The sequence below is a fragment of the Coturnix japonica genome, chromosome 3, assembly GCF_054131305.1.
Source record: "Coturnix japonica strain WE chromosome 3, WE-NBRP24, whole genome shotgun sequence".
Lineage (NCBI taxonomy): Eukaryota > Metazoa > Chordata > Aves > Galliformes > Phasianidae > Coturnix > Coturnix japonica.
The window spans coordinates 22011528-22032052 of record NC_140665.1 but is presented as its reverse complement, the minus strand read 5'-3'; the positions used below and the strand labels follow the sequence as shown (position 1 = coordinate 22032052).

General features: G+C 42.9%; 1 protein-coding gene across 2 annotated transcripts in view; it reads left to right on the top strand.

Annotated features, from left to right (window-relative positions):
• The first annotated feature begins 9951 nt into the window (after nucleotides 1–9951).
• SUSD4 (sushi domain containing 4) overlaps nucleotides 9952–20525 on the top strand; it is a 60915-nt gene continuing 50341 nt past the window's right edge. The window contains exon 1 of one of the 2 annotated variants that reach the window (XM_015857237.3): nucleotides 9952–10640. In XM_015857237.3, the coding sequence (XP_015712723.2) occupies nucleotides 10046–10640 (595 nt within the window). In that variant the 5' untranslated portion in view covers nucleotides 9952–10045. The remainder of the gene's footprint in view (nucleotides 10641–20525) is intronic. The other variant, XM_085541182.1, reaches the window with a different exon arrangement.

The window sequence follows — 20525 nt, the reverse complement described above, 5'->3', positions numbered from 1 at the left end:
TATTTAGCTTTGAAGGCTGCCCATGGAGGTTGTGGATGCCCTGTGCCTGGAAGTGTTCAAGGCCAGGATGGATCAGGCCCTGGGCAGCCTGATCTAGCACTTGATTTAGTGGTTGGCACACTTGCCCATGGTAGGGAGTTGGATCTGGTTGGTCTTTAAGGTCCCTTCCAAACTAAGCAGTTCTATGAAATACAAAGTTTCTTCCTTCTGATCTTTTCTCTAAAGAGAAAATCAGGAGCTGCTCTTGCCAGAGATAAAGTCACTTCAATGGAAAACTATCACTAAACCATCACTGTTCTTCATAATTATTTTCTTTCAGAGCAAGATTTTTCTCTACAATTTACAACTTCAGTTTTAGTCTGTTCAAATAAAGTATTTCCTCATAAATGAAAATAAAATGAGGATTATGCTATGGAAAATTGACTTTTTATTATCTCACAGATCAACTTTCCCAGAGTTACTGTTAGGTGTTACATTCCTCAACAGTTTCAAACAGTGTGGTACAAGCATGACAGTGATAAGAGGCACTTCTGGGTGACAGTCATAGAACTAAATCTTCTCTAATCTTCTCAAGTGTAAATCTACTTACTTCAGCCATGTAACTCTAGAGAGTGATTCCAGTGCAAGAAAACAAACCAGAGATGCATTGACTCTTTGCTTGTTTGTTGTCTTCTTTACAGTTTTACCTGGTAGTTACAGCACAGTACAGATAAGGTGAAACTGTTATTGTATAACCTCAGCTAGGACTTTGCTGTTTGAAATACCAGTATCTGTGATCAGGTATAACAGGTATAATCATCAACAGGACTTGTGTGAGTATAAATGGGAAAGCCTACAGGTTTCAGTAGCAGTCCTTTTACTACAGAGAGGAAACACAAATCCTCATGAATTTCAAAGGACCTGTGATTTAAGTCTCTAGCAGGTAAGTAAAGCTGTCATGGCAAACCTGCCCTTGCTTGGATAACAGTGAGAACCATGGTAACTTGGAATCCTAGAATGATTTGGGTTGGAAGAAACTATAAAAACCATGTAGTCCAAAGCCCTCTGCCTTGAGCACAAAGCCCCATCCAATCTGGTCTTGGACACTTCCAGGGATGGAGCATCCATGGCTTCTCTGGGCAATCTTCTTTCAGTTTAAAGCAGACACCTCATGTCCTGTGACTGTGCTCTCTGATGAAGAGTCCCTCCCCATCTTTCCTGTAGGCTCCCTTTCAGTACTGGAGTGCCACTCTAGAACTCCATAAGGTCTCCTTGGAGCCTTTTCACTAGGCTGAACAAACCCAGCTCTCTCAGCCTGTCTTGTGGCCCTCCTCCGGACTTGCTCTAACCAGCCCATGTCTTTCTTGCACTATGGGGACCCCAAGATAGTCAGAATACTCCAGAATAACCAAACTTCTGAAGAACAGGAGAACCTTTCTATGCCAGTACAATTAACCCATTATTTTTTCTTCCATGTGTGCTGTTTTTATGTGTAGAATGGCTAAAACATTGTTTTCCTCTTCCATTATTTAATTACCCCTCCCTACCAACTTTTGAGTATACTGACTAATTTAAAATACAATGTAAATAAGAAATGAAGCTGTCAAAGATAGCAGTTTTCTATGTTTACATGCCCCAGCACATCCAGGATGGCCAAAAGAGGTGCCTGGGATGGCAGTGGGGCTTAAGGGACATGGACACAACACTGGCCCCCTGCTTGCAGAACAACTCATAAATTCATCACCATTGTTTTTTTGGGACATACTCTGAGCAGCCCATAAATTGTTATGACTAAAACTGTTCTAGTCAGCATGGCAGTCAGTTAGCATTAAATCACCATTGTATATAATCCAGAAGGTAAAACCTCTAAATCTTTTAAAAGGTTTGTTCTTTTGACTAGTAATTTAACAGTCTTGTAAGAAGCTGAGATATAAGAGCTTTCTGGCAGAGAAACAGAGGAGAGGTGAAGAAAAAAACATCATGTACTTCTCTGAGTCTACCACAGTTTCTAACTGCATTTCTAATGAATCATGAACTTTGAGATGACTTATTTCTTCTTTCTTCAATCTAATCTATGCCTTGATACTGTGATTACATCTGTACAGAGCCCTGCTCCCTGACACGTGCTTTTGTTGGATACATAGGATTTTTTTCTTGAGTAAGATACAATACATATGATCAGGATTTCTGTGTGATGGACATACTCTGTTGCATTTGTTTTCCATGTTCTGGACATGGTTGTAATGACTGTGATCATCATTATTTGCTGAATAACTTATTTTCAGCACTCCCTTACATTTCTCTTGGGCTCCACTTAGTTTGGGTTTCTCACTGGCATTGCAGATATATTCTAGAAGCTTGACCCAAATCCCAAAGAAATAGATAAGAATATTTCATGGGCCTTGAATAACTGAGGATCCGGTCTGTTGCCTTACCTCAGCACAGCTCTTCTCCTCCTGGCTCAGGCAGCTTTCAGTTTTGCTTTTCCTATATTGATATTTTTCCTCAGGGAATCAGTAAGTGTTGCCTAGAAACACCTGTGTCTCAGAAACAACAGAAGTGCAGCAAAATAGCCACAGAATTAAGTATGTGCAAAAAGCCCAGCTGTTCCCACCAAGCTGAATTTGAGGAGGTAATTCACATAAATATATATATACTAATCAAAAAGCTCTTCAATGATTTTCCTCCTTGAAGGTTTTTAACAGCAGCTCGCATCGCCCACGAATTTACTAGTGAACCTTACAAATCTAATAAGTGCCAGTGCATTAATAAAATATTCTGCTGGCTTCTGGATCGGTATAAGTAAAAGTTTTAATTACTGAAATTATGCAGTTGTAAAAGTAATTTAATGAAATTATTCTTCCTATTTGCATTCACGGGCTCCCTGTATTCAGGCATTGTGAGAAGTACTAAATTGCACTGAGCTGTGGTAGAATTACTCTCAGCCGTGTAACTCTGCTGAAGGAGTGTGCAAGCTAATGGCTTCAGCTCTGAGCAAAACCAAACTGTGGGGAAGTACATTCAGCCCATTGTAAGGAGGATTAAATGTAGCGTATAGCTTTTGAAGTTGTGATCTTATGTTTTTTTTTGGTGGACCTATGACCTTGGCATAGAAAAATCATTTCCACATGAAGCTAAGAGGACTAGTTTCTTGTTCCAGTAAAATCCTTAACATAGCAGCTTTTGCATTCCCTGGTGCAGAATGCGTCCCTTGCAAATGAAGTTTTCTGGATGATGCCTTAATTAAAGTGCATTCTCTCTAATCTGAACTGATGCCTGTTTATTTCAAAACCAATCATTTCATTATGTTTTCCTCTGCTAAAAAATCTTTCCTGCCTGAATGAGACTGTAACCTTTTAGGGGCAAAGACCACATGTAATGAGATAATGATATGTTTACTAAATAGTATACTTAGAGGGAAGTTTGTGATTGCAATATTGACTTAATGTTTGCGATTCATTTTCAGGTATAGATGAAATTTTACAGTTTATCCCACATTTGCAGTCATAAATAATCTTTGTTCTCAGATTCATAAATAAATCATCAGCTGAAATCCATCCTGCCACCCAAATGGTCTCGAATTCTCTCTGACTCAGCTGTGACAGATCAAACAAGAACTCCTTGAATCAAGTCATTTGCAACAAAATTTCTCATATAAAGCTCCTCTCTTCTGTGTAAGCTTTGTGTATGTGAAAATCTGCAACAACCTCTGTGGCTCTTCAAAGGCACTTCTTCTAAAAGTGATAATGTGAACTTTCTAACTTAGAACATCCATCCTACACCAACTTGATGATGAACCCTTCTATGACAAATAAAGTTAATTGGACCAGACGGCAGCGGTCAGCCAACGAATTGTATTTGCTGCTTGCTGATATTCAAAATGGGCAAAAAGAAAAGTACTCATTTCCTAAAGGTGAAGAAAATCCAGTGAGACTGATAGTGTGAATAAAAAACATCATAAAGAGCAAATATGATTGAGAACTGTGAGCTCTCTCAAGATGAGGTCAATAAATAGCCAAAAAGCTGTGATTCCTTGATTCCAATTCCAAGAAAGATGATAGAGTTACCTGAGAGGCCTTCTAGAATCTGTGAAAATATGACAGCAGCAATTAAGAATAAGAATTGATTGGTTGTCAACTCAAAAGCATAACAGAACAGCCAATTCTATATGAGAATTTGTGAAGTATGGAAAATGGAGAGAGGGGAAAAAAGACAATAATTAATTCTTGGTGGCATAAGGCAGCTAGAGATTTTATTAGGAGCAGAGTGTGTACAGACAGTGGTAACTCCCTAAAAAGATATCACTGGAGGTGATGGCTGCCATCACCTAACATGGAATAATCCTTTTGGGAAAGGGTCAGGCTTCTCAACAGCAAAAGCAAGCCTGAGATTTGTTGCTCCAAAGAAGAGGATTCACCTTCCAAGAGAGGACTATCCATTAGTCCCTGCTTTTCCCTTACTGCCACTAGTCTCTAGTAGCTTGAGCAGGTCCAGATCACAGTTAAGAAAGTATTCTTACAGCAGAAGAAAAAAAGGTCAGAAAGAATCAGTATATGGAAGCTGAAATTCGAACTGGATAGCTGAGGATCTTATTTCCACATGGAAAGTAATTAACTTATTTGAGCAAGCTGCCACAAGATAATGGGGTGTGCTTATTGAAGCATAGGTTTAGCCAAACACCAATACTCTTCAGCATACTGAACACACTGGGCTAAATGAGAGGTGGTCAGTGACATTTAGAAGGTCTGATTAAATGAAGATACATTTAACATTACATTCTGAGAGCCTATAATCTCAAGCTATTGCCATCATCACCACTATCCACAATCCCAGCCATGCATGCTATACCTGATGCTTTATGCACTAAAAAATACGTTAACATTTCTACCCTGGAGAAAAAAGTTTGTATTTCAGCTTGTGGTCTGCAATCTGAGGAAAGCAATCACCTCACATAAATTAACATTAACACCTAATTACAAAGAGGAGAGATGCCTTAAGATGGCACTAAATAAAAAGGAATAATTAATATTATGTCAATTAACCTGTTGATGAAGACTAGACCTGGATGGATTCACTTTCCATTAGCAAGTGTAAAGAACTGAATGAATTCTATAGGGATTCAAAGACCTGAAAGCCATCATACAGTCAGTTCAAGATAGTCCTCTTACTGCTACGAATTTCAGGGTGGCCACAGAGTGCAAGAATGGTGATCATGACTTTTCTAGTTAGCTTTAGATTTGTTATCAACTCACCTGATCAGAGCTGCCAGGCAGCGAATCACAAAACACAGAACCAAAAAAAGGAGAATGGATCGCATGCAGGGAAAACCTGGATGAACCTGAACTGTTTTCTGTACCGGAAGCCAAAAGAAAGACTGAGACAGTCAGCACAGCTGAGTGGCAATATGGCTATAGCTGTGTTAAGCTACTTTCTGTGGCTACATGAAAAAAAAAAAAAAAAAAAAAAAAAAAAAAGTAGAAAAATAGAGAAGGAAATTAGAGATGACAACAGCTCACATCCAAAATCCTGCTTCTTCCAAGTCTCCTAATGTCAACTAGCCAGTATGTTATTCCTTTTGGACTCTTTCTTTTGGCTGTAACAATACACACTGTACTTAATTTCCATTGTGGATTGTTCTCTAAAAGTTTACTTCATGCCTTGGCTTTTATCATATTCATCAAGGAACAGGTGTGAATGCATCTGCTTTGTTTCTTTCCTCCTCTCCTCTCATGGGGAATCCTCTCCAATCCCTCTTTTCTCTTTTCCCGTGTCCTGAAAGAATACATAAAGCTGCTCTTTACAGGAGAAAAAAGGTAGCACACAATCACAGAATGGTTTGGGTTGGAACAGACCTTTTAGATCATGTACTTTCAACCCCCCTGCTGTAAGCAGGGACATCTCTCTCTGGATCAGGATGCTGACAGCCCCATCCAGCCTGGCCTTGAATGCTTCCAGGGAGGAGCATCCACAGCATTGCTGGGCAATCTGTTCCAGTGTCTCACCACCATTGCAGTAATTTTCTACTTTCTTAGTGGTTATTCAAATGCCTGAAGGTAAACACAGTGCAGACAGGAGATACACTCACCTGTATCCCATTGGGTCACACAGACCATTCCTTTTGCAACTGGGTGGAAAGCTTGGCTTATTGGGTTGTGCGAGAGAAGGCACCAGTTTTTAATTAAAGTTGATGAGTACCATTTGTGTTTAGAATGGTGTTGCAAATCGGATGCTGCATTTTGTGCTTGCTCTCCTCTTGTCCTGTGGGATGAGAAGTACTCATAATAGATTTAAATTGTTTCTGATCCTGGAACTGCTTCTCTTCACATTCATCTGATGGAAGTTGCTGCCTAATGGAAAGTAAGGGCCAAGCGCAGTCACAGCAGTGGTGGTAAGCACAGTTTGGCAGAAAAGGACCAATGTTCATGTGCTCATGAGCAAACCTTCCAGTAAATCCTGTGCAGTTTGGTTCCCCAGCTGGCCAGGTAACATTCTCTGTAATCTCCTCTAAGCTATGTTGATGGCAATATAAATAAGTATCATTCTATGCTAATTAAAATGCTCTTTAGATTAGGGTTTTTCATTAGTTATGTGAAAAATGTCAGTACAAAACATGTAGGGCAAACTCCACCTTCCCTATGCTACCAGTTTTTCTAATAAAATGTAATCAGTACTAATTGGTAAAACTACGTTGGTTTTATCATTGTTAATGCTGGTGAATTGGTCCCAGATGTGGTTTTATGGTTGTAAGTGATAATGGCTTAGAGAAAGAGAAAGATTTCTCCTATTGTCTTGCCTTTTACATCCAGGTGCCATCACCTCTGAACAACAGTGACTGTGTTTAAAGAAAGGGAAAGCCTCGGTGCCAGCCCTGAGCATTGGCAGGATCAGACCTCAGCTATTTTAGGGCTGCTCTTCTTGAGCCATCGTCATTGTTAGTGCTTCAGAGTTTATCAAAATAATTATCCTCCTCATAGCATATCTGCTCTTGAAAGCACACTTATGAGCCAAGCTTCTCTTCAAAGCAATCGCCTTAAAGCATTCTGTTTAGAATAATTGCTTTCCTGCAATCCCTGCAATTACTGCAGGGACGGCAATCATCTTATTCAGGAAGACACAGGTGAGAAAGATGGCCTTTTTAGACAGGGGTGAAATGAAGTGATGAAATCAAGAACTCCAGTGCAAATCTGCCTAGATTGGAGTGGGGGAGCCTCTTGTTGAAACAAACACAGAGACACTCTGAAGAGGAGATTCTTCAAGTGGGCTCTGGTAGGAACCAAAACACACTTGGAGATAGAATGGAAAATACTCAGGGATTCATTTGTTCACAAATACTAACGTAAAGGTGTTAACATCAATATTAGCTCCAAAGAAGAGGAAAACTTTCCTTGATGACAATCTGGTACGTTCGCACAGGTTAATGATGTGTATCTTACCCCCACACACCTTATTTTACTGAAATGGAAACTCATCAGTTTTTCTAAGTTAAAACAGCAATACAGCATACTCCATGTATGAAGAAATTGCATGAAACTTTTACCTGATTTACAGAGGAGGCTTAAACTGAACCGGTAAAGTCAGCAATGATTCACATATTTGTTTGAAAAGGTTTGAAAACTTGAGCCTGATAAGAATACAAGAAATATCACATATCCCAGGTTATTACCTGCTGTAACTGCATGACATGATCGTTATTAAATCTTAGTTCTTAATAGCTTTGTGCCTTGTAAGGCAGTCAGAATTCTTCTTAGCGCACCACTGCACATTTCTCCTTGTTTTCACTAGAATTTAGTTCAGCAATGTGATGTAACAGGGCTGGGAAGCAATTGCTCTTTCCTGTGGCCCACGAAAAAGGAAGCTAAGTTGTGGCCAGGAGGCCTGGAGGACATATGGCAACAATATGGACTCACAGCCTGGGGTGATGTCCTGCCAGCCAAACCTCAGCGTCAGTTACTGCCATGTTAGATTTTAGAATAATTCACTGCAGGCTTCTGGAGTAAATTGCACTCTTCCTCATGGACTGAGCACCCCTATACTCATTCAACTGCAAGTAACCTGCCTTGCTGTCTTATTTACTATCTACCACTACCACAAATGGCTTGTTCCAGTCTCCTTAGCTCCAGTCATCACTGTATCCCTTCATCCTTACCAGAATCTAGCCAAAGAACCTACCCAACAGCCACATCACTGGGACAGTTCCTTCTGACTTTGTTTATGAGCAGGTAAAACCCATCTTCATCCACTAGTACACAACTTTCTGGGCTATGTCTCCGCTAGGAAATCAGAAGTGTTCACAATACTCCTAGGCAGTGGGTTCAGCTGGCACAGGAGGGTCGATGTCCATATCATTAATGTTCATTTACTTTCTAAAACTGATAAACCATATGCAAGCTACTTCCAGGAAATGGTCTCTGGCCTATGGTATCTCCCATACCAGACCTGGAAATGTTAGGCAGCTGGAGCTAATGCTGTGCTAATAATTTAATAAAGAAAAATGAGACTGTATATCCTAGAACTGTCCGAAGTTCTCATATACAACTCATAGTTGCAGCTGCAGTGCTTAAAGCATCTACGCTCTAACAAAAGTTAGGAGAGAGGGGTTTGGAATCCCTCAGAGTGCAGAATTTCTCTGTTTCTGGATGAGAGCTCTGTGAAGTTATCCAACAAACACGGGTAGGACCACATTATTCTAAGCAAAGCCTGACCTAGTTTGCACACAGTTTGCACTGTGGAAAGCCTGAGCTGGCTGGCACACAGAGTGCTCTGCTGGTGCCAGTCACACACAGCCCTGTGTGTGTCCCCTGCTCGTGGGCAGGATCAGGCCTGCCAAATATTATCTTATATTATACCATAAGGACACATCACCTGTCACGATATAATGGCCTGTGAGCAGACTCTAGGTGAAATGCTGTAAGAGTGGGCCCGGTGTTTAGTTCTGTGCAGGGCTCCTGTTACTTGGCCTGGAGAGAGAGATCACTTTTGGGGTCGGATCTGTTTGGCTGCATGTTTTGATCAAGCAGAACCACACACCCAGGTGAGGAAGCCAACTGCAGAATCGGGGGTTAAATGGGAGCTATCAGTACGGACATTATTTCACCCATTTCTTCTTCCTCATGCAGTCTGTACCAGGGTTGTAGTGCCCCCATCCGCACTGAAATCTTTGCATTTTAATCTGCACAAAACAGGAGTGGTGCTACCTTGCTTGGGATGTTACCTTTTGCTGTTTGGACTTCAAAAATCAGAGTTATCAAACCAGTGACACAAAGAGAAGGGTCTCCTATTACAGAGAACAGAAATCGTGGTTTCATTGCTCAGTCCTGCCACCTGTAGTAACCAACAGCTTATCGCCTCGGAAGCATCTCCATCAAATAATTGCACCTGTGTCCTATTTACTCAGCTTAGGTGACCTGTCAGTAACCTTGCTGGGCTGGCTGAGGAGGTGAATGTCATCTGGTCAAGCCCAGGTGAAAAGGCTCTACAGCTTCCACATTTTCTTATTGAAAAGGAGCAGTAAAGTGATAAGAGTCACTAGGCTCAAAATCAGCAACATACTTTTTCTTCCTTAATGGAAGACCTGTAATTCCCTACGAGATGCCCATTCTCTCCAGGGGAGAGTATAAAGAACTACTCTTCTTACACTGCTCTTTAGCCAATGCATGATGCACTGACTTGAGCTCAAATCCCCCTTGAATTGCTTTAAGTTTGAGCTTGGAGGAGCCAGCATCAGGTAGCTGAAACTCGAATGGGACTCCAGCCCTATGCGTACTTCTAACAGCACGGAATATTCACCCTAAAGCACCAAGGTATGCTGTTTCCACAGTAGGGCTGTTGGTAGGAGCCCGCAGGTCTTTGGATACGGCCTTGCTTCGGGACGTTTTGTCACTAGCGTGTTTCCTCTCGTTCCCGTTACGACCTTTAAGCTGATTTCCATCCCATCGGGGTGGAATTCCATTGGGATCCCGCACGGGTCCGTCGGTCCTTCCCTGCCCAGAAGACACCAGAGCAGGGAAATGCCCCGAGCTCTGCACGCTGTAGGTGGCAGCAGGAAACATCCACCGCCGCCGTAGACATGAGACAGCGTTTGACTCACTGCTGCTCGGCGGTGAATTTCAGACCGACTCGATCTTCCCGGCCTCCGCTTCCTCCCGGCCGCCCGCTCCGCGCCCCGCTCGGGGTCGTATCCCCGCTGCAGCCATGCGTGCGAGCGGCGGCGCCTCCCGGTCCCTCATCGCCGTGCTCCCCGGGGCCGGGCAGGTGCTCGCTGCGGCTGCCCGCCGCCCCCCGCGCAGGTAGGGCAGAGCCGCGCGCTCGTGTGCCTGCGCGCGTCCGCGGGGCCGCCCGGCTGCGTGCCGCCCAGCCGCAACGGCGGAGGGGCCCCGGGGGGCGGCGCGGGGCCGCTGACGGCGCCGCGGGGAGCGGAGGCGGCGGCGGGGGCGCCCCGCGGAGCCGGCGCGCAGCCCCGGGCAGCGGCGAGGCGGCGGAGCGGAGCGGATCTCTCGTTGCAGGCGGCGGCGGCGCCCCGGATGCCCGCGGCGGGCAGAAGATGTGTCATGGCAAGCAGGCGAGCGGCGGCGGTGCCCTCCCGGCGGCGAGGCGGCGGGCGCTGGCCGCCGCGCTCTGGCTGCGGCTGGCGCTGAGTCTCGGCCCGGGGCCGGCGGCGGGCGGTGAGTGAGCGGCGGCGGCCACCGCTCTGTCCGGAGACCGGGCTGTACCGCCCCGGCCCCGGGGTTGGGGGGTTGGGGAGGGGAGCGAGAAGCGGGGAAACTTCCTCCCCGTGCGGCCCCGAGGGGAGCGGAGCGGGGAATCCCCCCTCCGGGTCACCCCGCGTGCGCCTCCCGGGAGGACGCAGCCTCAGCCGGGTCCCTGCTGGGGAGCGGAGCGCCGCGTGAGTACGGCGCGTTCCTGTTATTATTTCGCACCATTATTTTAAATAGCCTTTCCCCAGCCCGGTGCCCCTCGGACGTCCCCTCTGATCACTCTCGGTGCCAGTCCCCGAGCAGAAACGCAGGGAAGGTGGTTTGGGTCCAAAAAGGAACGCTTGGAACGTCCTTCAGCGCTCTCCTCCTGGAGGAAGGACCGAGTCGCGGTTGGCCTTTTTCGTTTTAATTACGTTTGTACGCTATCTTTTTAAACTATTGAGCCTCTGAGATATTTCGAGCAGGTACATTTAATTACAGAATTGCTTGAAACTGATTCCGTAATTAGACGTGGATTGCGGGAAAAGTCTTAAAGTAAACTGCTTTGCTGCAGAACGAACTTAGCTGTGATAACGAGAGCAGCTTCCCATTTCCACTCCGGCATGGTGATATATTTTTGTACAGGGGGAATAAGGCGGCTCGTGATTGAATCACATCGCTAATGGCAGGCAGAGTTTGATACAATAACTGCACGGGCTTCTTATGCCAGAGGGTTGTGACAAAATATTTGGGATGCCTGAGAGCCGGCAGCTCCGATCCTGAAGCATTTTCTGCCACTGACCGTAGAACTGCTGAAATACGGCCGATGAGGACCTGGAGAGGTCGCCCTGTCCATCTTCCTTCTGATTCTATTCAGTCGTAATTTTCTCTCAGGACTGTAATGCTATTTTCCAATAGAAATCTCATGACTGCGAATGTGATTCCAGCTAAACAAGCTTTTAAACTGTTGCGGTCTCTGAGAACCCCTCTTTAGAAATCAGTGGCATTTTGTGCTCCTGTGTTTCCCGTGGTTTCCTGGCCAGCTTTCATTCCAGTGTGGGGATTGCCATCCTTGTGCGTTCCACGCAATTGCAGTCGGGTGAGCTCCTGTCGTTCCCTACTTCCTTTTTATGGCTCCATTCATAAAACAGAGTGTGGCCCAAGGACCCCCATCTCCCCAGAGCCGTGTGCATACTGCAGTTTGCTTGTCAGCATTTAGTTGGCTGAGCAGTGCAAGAGGTTCCTCAAGGTGCAGTTTATGTCTCCCTTGGATGTAGTAGTTTTCATCGCAGCCTGCTATAAATTCTTCCGTGATGCTGGTTGTTATTAACACTGCTGCTGTTCACCTCGGCAATGTGGCTGATTCTGTATCAAATTATGTTTGTCAGGCATTTCAGGATCTTTCAAGACTAAAATCTTGCCCGGAGTCAAGGGAAAGGTTACACACTGACCGCTTGTGCATGGCTAAAATAACCAGTCGGAAAGATTCATTGCTCTTTCTAAGTTATTGCTGCTGTTATTTTCTGTGGGGTTGTACTGGGAAGTTACACGTTATAGAAATACCTGTAAGTGCACAGATCTTTCATGTGATAGAATATATGATTGTTGATGTTTTTTTTTTTACCCTGAATCATCCGAGGGGTAAAATAATGACTTTTGTAATTAGATCAGAGAACTGCACTTTAGGATTCCTCCTATTTTATGGCCTATTGTACCTGTGAGCGAGCTCGCTTTGCTTGCACGGCTCCCTTTGAAGGCTCAGCTCATGTTCCTCAGTCTGCGACCCAGAGTTTGACAACTTCCAAGCACTCTCTGTCACCAACCAAAGCTGTGGCTTCCTTGGACCTTTGCATCTGTTGTTTCTATGTAGATAGAAGGCACACGGCACTACCAACTGCTTTGGAAAACGTGGCCCCGCTCTCTTTATATCTTCTCATTATCTGTTAAATAAGGATAATCATGCTTCTTGCAGGGAATTTGAAAAGAGCTCCAATGACATTTAATAAAAATACTATAGAGGTGGAAAGAATTTGTTTCAAAAGATTTAGAAAAACAGCATTGACAATGCGTTAAAATAAAAAGCATCTTGCATATTAATAACGAAAATGAATGGTTTAGCTTTTTTCTGTAAATCCATCCACTGCTTACGTTTGGATCCCAGTTATAGCTTCCTCCCTTCTTTATCTGATAGGAGAGTTTGGCTCCTATAACAACCCTGTCATGACTTGCGTGACTCCGTCTATTTTCTGTCTGACTAAGCCCTATTGATTGTCGCGTCGTACCATTTCACCCCAAATCAATACTACTTATGACTCTTTTTTTTTTCCTTGTCAATAACCCTACAGAGAATAACTCTGTTTATTACATTCTGACTTTCTCCAAGAGGATCTAGCAGAAAATTTGCTAGAGAAGTGAACTTAGATGAACAAACCTTTCAGATGTCAATATGCCTGATTCCTCCCAGATGTATTTAAGTTTGCTGACACCGAGGATAAAGTAAATCTCTCATACTCCAGCTTTCATCTCATCATCTTTGTTTATCCTACTTTTTGCCATAATTCTGTAGTGAAGTAAGAAAGAAAGAAAAGAAGAAAGTAGAAGCAGGTTGGGAGGGCTAGTAATGGTAGGCTTTATTTTCCTGGGTTGGTGTTGTCCTGCAGCACTGATCCCCTGCAAGGCCCATGGGGAGGATCGGGGCTGCATCACCCAAGGGCCTGCATCTCTGTAGGCATGGAGCAGGCCTTGGGCTGTCACCAGGCCTCGTCTCAAGGCATGATAGTGCCCTTCTGGGCAGGGGCAGCGCTGCCCATGGGTTTGGGTTGGGGATGGGTGATCTGCTGCTTTTTGGGTGTTGTAATCCAGTTGTTGAGTTCCCCTGGCATGTGCTCTGCAGGCAGCATCCCTTCACATCACTGGGTGCTTTTAAGATGGGAAGCACACAACACTGTGCAGGGTGGCAAACAAAGTCAGTGTGTTGTATAGTCTTTAAACATTACATTGAATACCAGTGATACAATGCACAGTAGTGCTTTTTTCCCAATCTAAAGCTGCATTTTGGTAGCTTTGTGGTTTTCATGCGTTGCGTTGGAGTCTTGGTTATGGTTGCCTTTGGAAGCAGTGGCTACCAAAACCGGATCAGTTTGTTTTCTAAAAGTGATATACTTGGAATAAGATGAATTTTCTGTGTGGTAGTGATGAAGACCTGCACTGGAGCTTACCTTTTGTCTACCTGTTTACCTTGCTTTTAGCAAAAGAAAGCTACCAAAGTTTCCCCGTAACTGCCTTACATAAACTTTTGGCATTGTTTATAAAAACTGTTCCATGAAATGCCAGAATGAAACTGTTCTATGAAATGCCAGAATGCTTCCTGATCAACTCTCTCTAAGCCTGTAGTGAGTGTATTTTACTCACTCCCTTTCAGTGTCTGCATCACTTGTCAAGCAAAACAGTCATTTTAGCCTAGAATTGTCCACATGTTTTGCAAAATCATCAGGTAGGTTGCAGTGTTGTTCTTAACCTCCAGCTCACTGGAGGATCTGGACATTCTGCAAGGAACAGATTTCACACGTCCTGGACGTATATCAGTTCTGATCCTATATCTGCCCCATGCAGCTCCCCTTCCCTTCTCTGAGACTGAAGTTGACGTTTCGGTTCCATTTTATATTCAGATGGCAAGGCCAGCAACATCCAAGGATGAGAGCTCATCATCTGTCATAGTGGCACATCCTCCCACCTGCAGCTTTGCAAGATGTGGGTGTTAGCACCCTGCAGTGTGGAGGTATGGCCCTGATTTACCATGGGATATGGAGTCAGAGGTTAGCTTCCCCATTGGCTTTCTTGCTTCCAAAATCACAATAGTCTGTATTATGATCTCTGTGTTATGGATGATTATAGCTTTAGAAAAAGGACTTATTTATTCTTTGTTTGATTTTTCTGAACTATAAAGTAGATAAGCGATTTATTTCATAGACTTCTTATGAGGTGGTTGAAGAACCTCACAAAGAAAATGTGGCAGGAGTGAGAAATACGAATTTTGACAAACTATAAGCTGAAGTTTACTGCAGTGAATGGTTCTTTAACTCCTTTTACTTTATTATTATTATTTACTTTTTTTTAGTATTGGTTATTAATTGAACAGTCTTGTAAATAGATGAAGATTAGGAAGAAGTTTTCTTTCTTTGTTGTTGTTATTTGGATTTATTTATTTTTTTATAGCATGGGTCATATGCTTCAGGTTTTTTTTCCAAGCACCTACTTCTGGTTCAAATTAATTCTTTATCAAGGAAACACATGTTATTTAAAAAGTAGAAAGCATTACACTTGTGCTGTGCTTTTCGATGAGGTTTTAGGCATGAAAAGGACAATCAATCATCGCCCAAGTTCATATTTGCTATATGTGAGTGCTAATATGAAAGAAAAACTGAGCTGCATCGAGTGTTGAACTTAAATTGGTCAGAAAATGAGCTTGTGGGATTAAGTGGTGTAGTGTGTACAATTGGATTCAGCAAGTGTAAAAATTAGCTTTGCTTGTATATTAAGGGGGCTGAAGGTATATGCATCATACCAAATTCAGCAATTTAACTGTAAAACAGGCATCTCTTTGCATGGCTTTACATCTTCTCAGCCGCTTCCTTTGACTTGGCACAAGCAGAGCATAATGAAGCAAATTTCAAGCAGTACATCTAGTAGTTTTTGTAGCGGAGCTGCGCATCATAGCAATTGTCAACATGCACATTTGCAACTTCTGACTGTCTTACACTCCCAGCATCTGGGTTGCATGTGGAATTTGCCCAAACTGTGGTGTTTTTTTCCCTGCATATTGAGGCCAGCGGAAGAGTTTGATGCCATCTGCATGTATTGAGCACCTGCTGGCACAACACATGCATTCATGTTCCTGATAGGTCACCCTTGACTCACACGGCCTTTTAGCTGCTCCGAACTGAGTGGTGCCCATACTGGGTTGATCTTCTGCTCATTGGAAAGACTCAGTGACTTAAAGACACGTTTCACGTAAGAAACAAATCCTGTAGACTGAGAAGAGATCCTCTGGGTCTTAGTCTAGCACTTTCTTTTATAAATAGAACTTGGGGAAATACCTAATTCCTATTTATATGGCACAGCATTTATAGTAGGAATTTTTGATTGTGACTCTCCTCTAACTGAAATGAGCAGCAGATTTCCTATTCTTGTAAACTGCTACTTAAGCAAATCACAGAGGCAGCTTTTCCAGTGTAGCTTATTTGCCTTATTCCTTTATGTCTGATATAGCATAAAGCATTTTTCCAGACCCTGAAGGCATCTCCTCCTGAATAATAATAAAAAAATAATAATGAAAAATTGTAAGTTAGGGTTAAGCACTGAAAAACTGTATCATGCAGTTTCTCATAGTGAAAAGCACACATTAATGGGAATGTTTCTGCCTTGCTGGATCATGTGATTCACAATGATATTTTACACGGAAGAAGATTAGAAAATCATTACCTGTGCCTTTAAAACTGTTCTACCGTACTTCTGCTGTTAGGCAGGAGAAGAGCACCGCATGACCACAGAGCTCTGTTTGCTCATGAAACGTAAGTTATAATGTAGAGTACATAGAAGGATTAAATAGATACAGTGACTGATTCCTTGCTGATTGCTGTGAGAAATCTCTGACTGCAGGTGGTGAAGTTGTATGAAACGTGGAGATGAGAAGTGTGCCCAGGACAAGGGTGCAACAGAACTTCTAAGTAAAGCTCAATTCTGTGCTCAGTAAAAATGTACAATATCTTTAAAAAGGTTGGGTTCGCTTGGAAACTGAAAAGAGGAGACAAGGCTTACAATGGACTGAAGAAAAAAATAGGCTAGGTTGCTGAGGATTAGATTATTTCAAAGTTGGGTTATCAAGGGGATCATGAGATAGTGTCCTAAAAATACACCTTTGTGCACCACCAAAGAGAAAACGCAGAACACAATGCAACCATGAATCAAGAGAATTGCTGTTTTGCTGGACGCTCAGTCCTGAGTCCAGCAGAACAAACTGAAAAGAAGAGGCTGAAAGCACAAAGCCTTCAGATCTTTTTTGGTAGTGCAGAATGCCAGCGTGCATAGTTGTTGATTTGTCAGAAGACTGAAGAGCACTACGCAGTTTCAAGAGAAAAGTCCTTGTACGTGCTGGGAGAGAGGAGATGATGCGCAGAAGTAGAAGCCTGTAATCTAGGTGCTCTGCTCTCACTTCTGTCATTATTTCTGTGTTTCTGGAGGTAGGTAGGGCAATAAGTTTGAGAGCAGAGTTATAGAAATGGGTCTGGAAGACACCTCAGAAGCACTTGATGCTCATCCTTCAGCCCATGGCCAGGATTCTTGGAAGTATGTCAGTGAAGTTACTCAAGATTTTTTTGTTGGAAACTCTACAGTTTCCCTGGTTATCTCTTTGAGTGCTTTACTTTCTCAACCACTGAGAGGGTTTTTCTGATACCTCTTTACTTCTGATATCCTCTGCTGGTGTGCCAGTGCTGTGTCTCTGCCTGTCCTGATTAGGAATGAAAGAAACCTGACTGCCCCTACCCAGCAAAATGTCTCTGACAAACTAGCAATTAGTTAACAGTATGAGAGCTAAGACTTACTTCGTACCCTACGTTCATATATTGCTGCTGGTGCAGAAGGAGTTGGCATGGTTCTTCATGGTTTAACTTACATTTTTCTGGTTTAGTTAAGGTGACAGCAAAGTTTGTCTTTAGCACTAGGTCAGGTATCTTATCAGCAGCCATCAAACCAGCAGCCTTGCTAGTTTGGAAGGAGTTACAAGGATTTTCCAAAGCTATGATTGGAAAGAATGAGGAATGAATCTGGGGACCTCCTAATAAAAAAAGCCTGTTTACATAGTCTGTTATCTTTGGGGACATTAGACCAATCATTTGTACTTGATCACAGTGCAAACAGCCTGGTTAATCCCACACTAAATTGCACCAGAATTTGTATTTTATTTCTGTAGACTTGAGTGAATTTGTATGAACTGAATGGCCCATGGAACTTGAGATCCACACAAAAGCAAGTCAGTTGTTTAAGACTTCCATCTGTATTTGCAAATAAACAGTTTTAATGAGAGGTTTAAGGATCAGCCACTTAGAGCTGATCTGCTTCTATGCCTCAGTAAAAGGAGCACTGGTGGTGGCTATCCAGGAAGACTGTGTACTTCAGCACTCTGAGAGGCACAGGCAGCGGTGGATTGAGAATATTAGATGATGTGTGGGAAATCATGTCTTTCTTAGACTAAAAGATAAATCTGAGCCATTTAAAACAACGTGCAGAGCTGAATTAACAAGAAAGGACTGCGATGGTGTGGGGATTGAAACTGAGAAGACTTCTTGCTTGAGGAAATTGGATCTTTTAGCTGTAAGAACTTCACAGCGAGGAGTATGTCTTTCATCTGTTTCTAATACCATGTATAAGCCTACGTGCTATTACTGTGTTTGTGTAGTAATGATTTGTATTCTGAAAATCACGGGTGCTTGTGAGGCAGAGTCATTTTTCTGTATCGCTCTACTTAGACAAACAGTTGATATTTTTAGAGATGTTTTCTATGCATCATTTTACTCAGAGAAAACACAAATGATCCACTTAGAACTGAAAATAAATAATAAATAATTTGGTCTCCTGTAAATTGGACTTGTAAAATAGCTTGATTGCAATTACTGGCTTAGAACCGATCTTGAAAGAATTAAGATAAAATGGTGTTGTTATGAGTAGGGGTAAAAATGAGAGTATTCCACTGTAGTGTGGCCTTCTGGCAGTATTCAGATACCTGTCCCAGTGTAATACCCACACTTTAAAACTCTTCCTCGCCCTGTAAGGTTCACATTCCGAAGAGAGGGGTCTTTTCAGGCCTCAGCCTCTTCCCTTTGAGCCCCTTCCCTTTGAGCCCCTTCCCTTTCCCTTTGCCTTTTTTTTTGGAGGAATTGTTGCTCAAATGGCAGAGTCTATCTTTCGGGTACAGCAGAGACATTCCCTGCCTGTTGTTTATCTGCTGCAGATGCCCTCATCCAGCGTGTTTGTCTTAGAGACCAGCAGAAGAGGGATGTCCTCTAGTACTTAATTTGTCAAGACCAAAGTGATTTGCAGACGCTTGGATACCTTAGTCCAAAGTGAAAATCCCAGTGCAAGGGCTCACCAACCAGGATAAGCATATGTGAGTAGGTAGAGCCCAGCTCTGTTATACCAATGAACTTCTTGAAACGGGGTCATCATGGGACATTCCACTCTGCACAATGGCTGTAAAAAGTGTAGTAGAAACAAACACAAGAAAGAGCATGCAGACTCATGGGACAACCTTGTTAGTAAGGAGGGGCATGTAGCTGTCTTCACATACAACCATGCATCAGTGCATTAGAGTGTGCCCACATTAATCTTATGTGTAGATAGCTAGCTAGATGTCTGCATATATGCAGGAGATGAATCAGAATCTCAACAAACAAACAAACAAAAGACCCAAACCAGCAAAGAAATTGTAAAAATGTATACTACTGTCACAGACAGTTATTTTGAGATTCTTATGTTGCTTCTTACAGCAAGGTTTCTTTTCACACTGTAAAATGGATGACTGTTGCCTTTAATGCTTCCCTTTAGGAGAATATTGGATTCATGTGAGGGATGGAAAGCAGAATATTGTTGAGTGTATTTAGATTCTATTTCATTTTTTATTTAGTATGTAAGTAAATAGTAAGTAAAGGGGATGACTTCATTCCTCAAGTATATTCCATTTTAAAAATAAATCCATCAGATAAACTTCATTCATTGTGGGGAGAAGGATTTTGTCAAAACCAGGCTGAACAATGTATTTTTGCAATGCCTTGACCTGCTGGGGATTTCTTTCCAGGATGCCAATCAAAGTCAAATTTTTCAACTCTGGTTCTGCTTATGTGAAAGTTTCTTTGTTTTTCCCAACCAAGAAGATCTCTTCAACCTCCAGCCTCTTCAAAACCTTGTCCTTAGAGCAAGTAGGTCTAGGAAACAATGTTTCAGCTGTATATTCACCTTGACACTTGATGCTTAAGGTCAATTTTTGGTGTAGTGGAATCTGTTTAATTCTTTGGTAGTTTTAATAGAGAAAAAAGTCCTTCAATGCTGTATACACAAACATAGTTAGAAGAAAATCTTCTCTGTATGCTGATTTTTTTTTTTTTCTGTCTCTGCAGTCAGGTGATTCTGTTATCATAAAATGTACGGAACTGAAACAGCACAAGCAGCTGCAGCAGAGTTTAAGGAGCCAACATGAATGGCAGCTTACTGAGGATATTAACACGATGCTGCTATTCGCTACCTTGGAAATATCATTTGCTGTTTTTCACCTGATCTGAACTTCTGTGGAAATAGGATGATGCTATGGGAGTTTTCCTTTTTATCAAGTTTCCATTTCTTCTGTGAATTTCCTTTTTCCCTCAGAAGCTGTCCATTGGGCTCTGACCAGCCAGCATCACTGCCAGTACCTACAAGGGATCTTTGGCTCTTTCACTTTGTCTCTTTCACTTGACCGTGACAGTTGAAGAGGTAGGGATGATCGGAGGTTGTATGAGATGAGATTTGGCCTTATGACATTGTTCTAAAATAAGAGTCCAGATGTGGCTCAGAGGCATCTGTCTGATGTAGATGGGCAGTTCTACCAGCCCAGCTGGAAGGTTCCAGTGCTTTGCTCTCTGATGTGCTCCTTGGGATGCTGTCTGTCTTGGTACCACATTGAGTCTGTGTCCATGCTACTATCTGGTAAAATTTTCTGTTGCTGGGCAGGTGGGTGAAATCTGCCCATCTGTTCTCTGTCTTGCCCAATCCATACTCTGTGAGGAGACCTAACTGTGAAATTGCCTTAAGCTGTGTGGAGGATGCTGGCTCCTACTTCAACCA